The 6,277-nt window shown below is 40.6% G+C and overlaps 1 protein-coding gene across 1 annotated transcript; it reads right to left on the reverse strand.

The window, feature by feature from the left end:
* Positions 1–1,720: 1,720 nt before the first annotated feature.
* Positions 1,721–2,860, reverse strand: LOC146457606 (trace amine-associated receptor 8b-like). The gene has a single exon (XM_085091705.1). The coding sequence runs from the start codon at positions 2,858–2,860 to the stop codon at positions 1,721–1,723; it is 1,140 nt and encodes a 379-aa protein (XP_084947831.1).
* Positions 2,861–6,277: the final 3,417 nt, after the last annotated feature.

Here is a 6,277-nt window from a genome sequence, read left to right on the forward strand (position 1 = left end):
TCGTTATTCCTATTTATTCACTTTTTCAGTTCTCTAGTTTATCAGTTTGACGTTTTCCGGTAAAATATTGTAGTTTACAAGCTAAGTTTTGGTGTTATAATTTTAACAAAAATGTATTTGACAACGAATTCATGTTTCTTTTCCACAACGCTCACTATTATTCGCCGATCGCGTAATATTTGCATCAACTCCTCAAGAAGAGCGAAAAAAACCCCTTTTGATAGGTGTTCTCGGAACAGCTGGTTTTGTCTTTTTGTCGTTCGGAGATGTTGTTCTCTTTCCGCGTTATTGACCGCTAAGGTAATGTTTAATGATCAAATGATCCAGACCACTTTCTCTTTATCACAAGATTCGGTTGTAGATGTAGGATTTTGTAAATAAATTTTTATTATATAAACACCAGTGTTTTATTAGGATTCCTACCACTGAGAAAATCCATATATTTTCACATGTAAAAATACGATGTAAAAATATCAGCGAATCAGAAATCAGGAAATCTTTTATTGCCATAGCAACTTGCACTTTCGTTTACGTTTTCGTTTATTTTTACTGTACTTTGTAGAGCTCCGAGTTTTCACTGGAGTATTTTAAGCAATGAAATACATTTATCGGGTTCTCGACTATAGGGCATGGTTTTGGTTTATGGAATGGTTGATTCTTGTTTATATAATAAACAGAATAATACATGGACGCTTGCAGATATGGAATTTATCTTCTCGTGTTCACATTCGATATCTCACTTGTTCCCTGCGCTCACTTGTTCGATATCGATGTGAACACTCGAAGATAAATTCCATATCTCCGCGCGCCCATGTATTATTCTCTATTTATTTAATTTATTTTCCGTGTCCGCACACTCACTGATATTCCCGTAATTAGGTTTGTGTTTACGATAAACAATAGCTTGGTTCGCGAATTCATCTATATGTATCGTTCACTTTGCAATGCTGGCTTTGAATTTTGTTCATTAAATATTGCAAGTTTAAATCGAGTAACTTGACTTTTTTATTACAAGTTTTGGGTGTAGATGTAGCGGATTTTTTAAAATACATTTATAGTTAAATCTCCGTGCATGTAATACTCACTGATATTCCCGTAATTACGTTTGTGTTTAACATAAAACAATAAGTTGGTTCGCGAATTCATCTTTCTTTATCCGGCGTTCACTTCGCATTACTCAATACATCATGTCTGGCTTTGAATTTTGTTCCCTAAATATTCCAAGTTTTAATCGAGTAACTTGACTTTTTTATTACTAGTTTAGTACTATTTTCAGATGACATATTATGTGCTACATTATTAAATGGCTTTTGTCCTCTACCACGTCACCTTGCCTCTTCTTTGGCTCGACAAAGCCGTGTGTGAAAATTGTCTGGTCAAAATTTCACTTCTGCAAAATTTGCGTTTTTGCGTGAATCTCATACCGTGTTATTGACCAATAAGGTAACGTTAAATAACACAAATAAATACGATATGAAATTATCTCGGGCAAGAAGTATCAACGCTACCAGACTGCGAGTTGTGTGTGGGCTATCAACCTGACGTTCACAACAGCCAAAAAGGGAGATATGGCGATATACGAACAGGAAGGGGGCCGCAAAATAAACTCGTTTTAAGGCAGAAAGCTCCATTTGGTTATTTCAGTTCATTTCAGGCATATGAATATAGAAGTTACGTAATCCCGTAACATGACATGATTACATTACACTACATACAAGACTTATTCACCAGTTTCCTGGATATCGACAGTTTCTTGGGCTCGAAGATGCCTGAATGACAACAAATCCGGTTCTTGGTTGGCTACAGTCAATGCCACTGATAAAGCTTCAGAGGAAGTTGGTTGATCGTGAGGACGATGCCGTGGTATTGCTTGCATTTCTCTCGCTGGTGGACTGTTCTCAGGCTGACGTAAATGCAAGATCTCAAGAAAAGCGTGGCGTAGCTTTTTAATTCGCCAGCAGTAAATAATTGGGTTAAAAACAGAATTTAACGAAATGATAGTCATAGACCAGCTCCACAATATGTTCACAACTGATGGAGTAATGTCAACTATGTAAACCGTGACTACAGCGTTTATTATTGCAGGCAAATAGGATAATACCAGAGCACCCAGGATGAATGCCACGGTGTAGGCTGCCTTGTTGGCTTTCTTCAGTCTTTTAGCTTCTTCATGAGAAAGCTGTTCGGTTTCAAGGCGTTTTTGCTGACGCCTTGTTTCTGAGTAAATATATCGGTAAGCATAAACTATAAAAACTATGCAAACTGAAATGATCGAATAAACTATTGCATCGTTGACCTTCATACAAACAAAATAAAATTCTGTTTCGATTTGACTGTCAATTACGGCAAAGACAAGTAGGTCAGCTATTATAAGCACTGTAAGTCCCCAAGCTAAAATTACGCAAACTGTTATTCGTTGTGTTGTAACAATGTCTTGGTATCTCAAGGCGTGTTTGGTGGCGATATATCGATCCACGCAGACTAAAACGAGATGAAACAACGAACCAGAGCAGACTCCCATAAGAGATACAAAGGATACCTTTTCCAAGGCGCAAAATGGCCCTTCGCCGTGGATTCGCTCAATGTCTACAGCGACGAGCAAAGGTTGTACAACCAGGCCAGTTATGAAATCCGTGCTAGCAAGGCACGCTAGGAGTACGTTGGAGTTGGATCGCAGTTGTCGTTTTGCTGCCACGGCAAAAATTATTACTGCGTTCAGTACAATGGTTGGCAGGGTAGCAATGGAGATGATACTTGTTATAGCAACTAGATGTTTGTATGTGTCATCCGTCACGTAACTCTTTTGCCAAGCGGAGTTATACAAAAAAGGACATTTTTCGTCTTTCTGCTCAACAGCCATGATGGATGAAGAGCAACAGAAAGTCGTCCGTTGATGGTGAAAGCAAATAAATTATGAAAACACGAGCAGACGGTATCTAACGTATAGAAAACTAAAACTGGCGGAAGAATAGCTGATTGCATACCTTGTTGTTTTACTGCTTAAAATGTGTTTGAATAAGTGACAACAGAAGCACTAATGCTTATTTGCGTCAGTTCATCATTAAAGAAAATAGATTGGAGAGAAGCTTTGAAGATTGGAGATTAGAATGAACAACACAGCATCTTTTCCTGGGTAATTCTTCCGTGCTGTGGATTAAATGTATGAATAGGGGATGTTTCTTTGCTAGTTTTAGCTTAATGAATATTTCTTCCCTTTACGATATCGGAAGATTTTGCTTTGCAATACTTTTTAAGCTGTAGATATTGAAATTCGTTTGGTATCTCCTTTGTTAATAATACTGAGATACGAGAAAGTCATGAGCTCCATCGATTCTTGTCGAAGACTCAGATTTTTCTGCGTCCCATGCTCGCTCTAAGTTAAATATATTATCTTTCTTCTTCCGTTTACTGAGCTTGAAATTTACTATCTTTCTTTTGATTCTTTAATAAGTGTGATTTTTATCTGCAATGGCGTTGCGTATGCCCTCTTGTCTTGTTTCCTTTAATTGTCCATACAGGAGTTTCACCTGTAATCCGAGGGTTTTGAATTTTAACTCACGGTAAATTTCTTCATGCATCAAAATCTAGTGAACTATAATTTTCTTCGCCTGAGGTTTATACACCGCTTTCCAATCAATTACTTTTCAGTATGGTTAACAAGGCATGCCCGAAAAATGCTATCCTCTAAAACACACCGTGTAGATGTTTGCTTGCAGGCTTGTTACGTGTGTATAATTCGTGTGTAGAATGTCCTAATTAAACATCTTCCTACAGAGTAAAAATGTTCAGGCAATGTACAAGCACTTCAACGTCGCCTTCAACGGACAAATGTAGGGAGCACTTAAAAATGTGAATGTCGTTATTGATATATATTCACTTTTTTAGTTATCGAGTTTATCAGTTTGATACTGATTTTGCCGGGTAGTCTATAATTGCAATTTTTTTCTGTTATAATTTTACATAAAAACGTATTTGACAACGAATTCATGTCTCTTTTTCACTGTTATTCGTCTCATACTTGGAACTGCTCCTCTACTCGGGGCGAGAAAACCTTTTAAAAGGTCTTTCGGAACACGTTTGTTTTTTTGTCGCTCGAAACAGATGTTCTCCTGCGTTATTAAGGCTTTTATCAAACAGTAAAATACGCTTAATGGAACGTGACGCCTTAGGGGTGGTAGGTCAGGCAATGTTGTTCCAACCCCAGACAACAATACATACACGAAGGCCTCATTCTTTTCTGAATGCCCTCTATTCAGTATGGTTAGGATAAAAGCCTTTCATGGCTAGTTGTACCAGTATGTTGCACAATTGTCTAGAAATGAATCTTACCTTTGCTGGGATTGGTTCTTGTTCTGTAAAACCCTATTCATGAATAGTAGTTCGCCACGTTGTGTCTATTTAGTTTTATAGTACAATTTTAACTATTGGTCGAACTTTGGGTCACTGTCTTGCTTTAAAAGCATCAGAACACTATCCCAAGGCATTATCCTGTCAGTATTGCACGAATGCAAACACGGAGTAAAATTTTGTTTCTCGTTTATCATCATAGTACGTCCACGTTCTCATCCTCGGCCTGCTAAAACCCTACGAAACGACGACCTTACAAAGCTTTCTGGTGAAGTTCTTCGACTGCGCTTGCAGAAGCTGAACCTACCGATCACGGGAACTCGTCCTCGCCTCACCAGCACGTCTTCAACGACACCCTTCTCGTGGTCGAGTAAACAAGAACATTGTCGCTCCTTTAAGACCTCCTAGAGTGCGTAAACCACGCAGTGTAGAAACGCCCGAACCCCAGCCATCGGACGGAGAGCAAGAGTACGTTTCAGACGCCGGTTCATCGGTTGGTGAGCTGTTTGAGGAGCGGATTGAGGACTTTGAGCATGATCAGGCAAGCGATCGTGATCTCGTATTCACGCCAGCCCATCTCGCCGCCATCCAGGACGCCGTCTCGTCCACTGTTCTGGCCGCTTTAAGTTCTTTCTAAATTCCTAAGGCGTGAGGTCCCAGCCAGCTTAACCAGCCAGCATGTACCTTGACCAGAGCATGCCCAGTCGGCGTTCGCAAATGTGGCAACTCCTCTAGGCCTGAACCGTCCCATGGACAAATCAATCGAGGACAAAATACTCCGTGGTGAGTATGTTGACTTCTGTTTCCTTCTCCCTGATACGATTTATCGGTAACTTAGTACTAGAATTAGTTAATCACCCTGATCGCCCTTTTGTTCATAATTTAGTTAATGCCCTCCGGTATGGTGCTCGCATAGGTTACCTTGGCCCTCAACAAACCCGAGTGTCACGCAATTTGCTCTCCGCGTCATAACATCCAGAGGTTGTCTCAGCAAACCTCAAAAACTGGATTTCCAGTTTCGTCTCATTAGCATGGTCCCCAAGAAACACTCTTCAGAGTGGCGAATCATCTATCACCTCTCTTACCCTGAGGGTGACCCTGAGCATAAACGATCATATCCCGAAAGACGCCTATTCCCTTCAGTATGTATGGGTGGACGATGCTGTACAAATTTTGCGCTCCTTGGGCCCTAGGGCATTCATGGCAAAAACAGATCTCAAATCCGCCTCTCGCCTCATGCCAATTCACCCAGACGACTGGAACCTTCTGGGTATTTATTGGCAGTCCCACTACTAGATAGGTCTTTTTCTCCCATTTGGGCTCTGTAGTGCTCTCTTTCTATTTAATCAGATTTCTGATGCCTTGGAATGGATCCTAAAGCATAACAATGGTTTGATACACGTAATTCACATCTTGGATGACTTTTTTATGGCTGAACCCACAAAATTAGCTTGCTTGGGGAGCTTCAGTAGCCTCCTAAAGGTATTTATGTTCCTCCGGGTTCCCACGGTAGCATCGAAGACCCTGGGCCCCTCCCAGGTCCTAGAATTCATGGGTATTGTGCTTGATAGTAATCGCATGGAGGCACGCTTACCCGACGATAAATTGTCCAGAACCAGGCAGCTCCTTGATTCTTTCGCTAACCGCCGCTCAGCCCGGTTGGTCAAGCTCCAATCCCTTATAGGTACCCTGCAGTTCGCTTGTAAAGTTGTTGTCCCAGGAAGGACCTTCCTACAACGAATGATTAATCTTACTAGAAGGGCTTCCAGCCGTTTTCACCATATCCACCTAAACAAGGAATTTTTTCGGGATGTTACCATGTGGAAAAACGTTTCTCGCTAAGTGGAATGGGCGCTCCTTTTTCCTAGACTCTTTTGTAACTTCTTACCCTGACCTCGAATTGTACAGACCCACCGTTTGTGCGTTTTCA

The sequence above is a fragment of the Pavona decussata genome, unplaced genomic scaffold (genome assembly GCF_977016875.1).
Source record: "Pavona decussata unplaced genomic scaffold, jaPavDecu1.1 SCAFFOLD_238, whole genome shotgun sequence".
Taxonomy (NCBI): domain Eukaryota; kingdom Metazoa; phylum Cnidaria; class Anthozoa; order Scleractinia; family Agariciidae; genus Pavona; species Pavona decussata.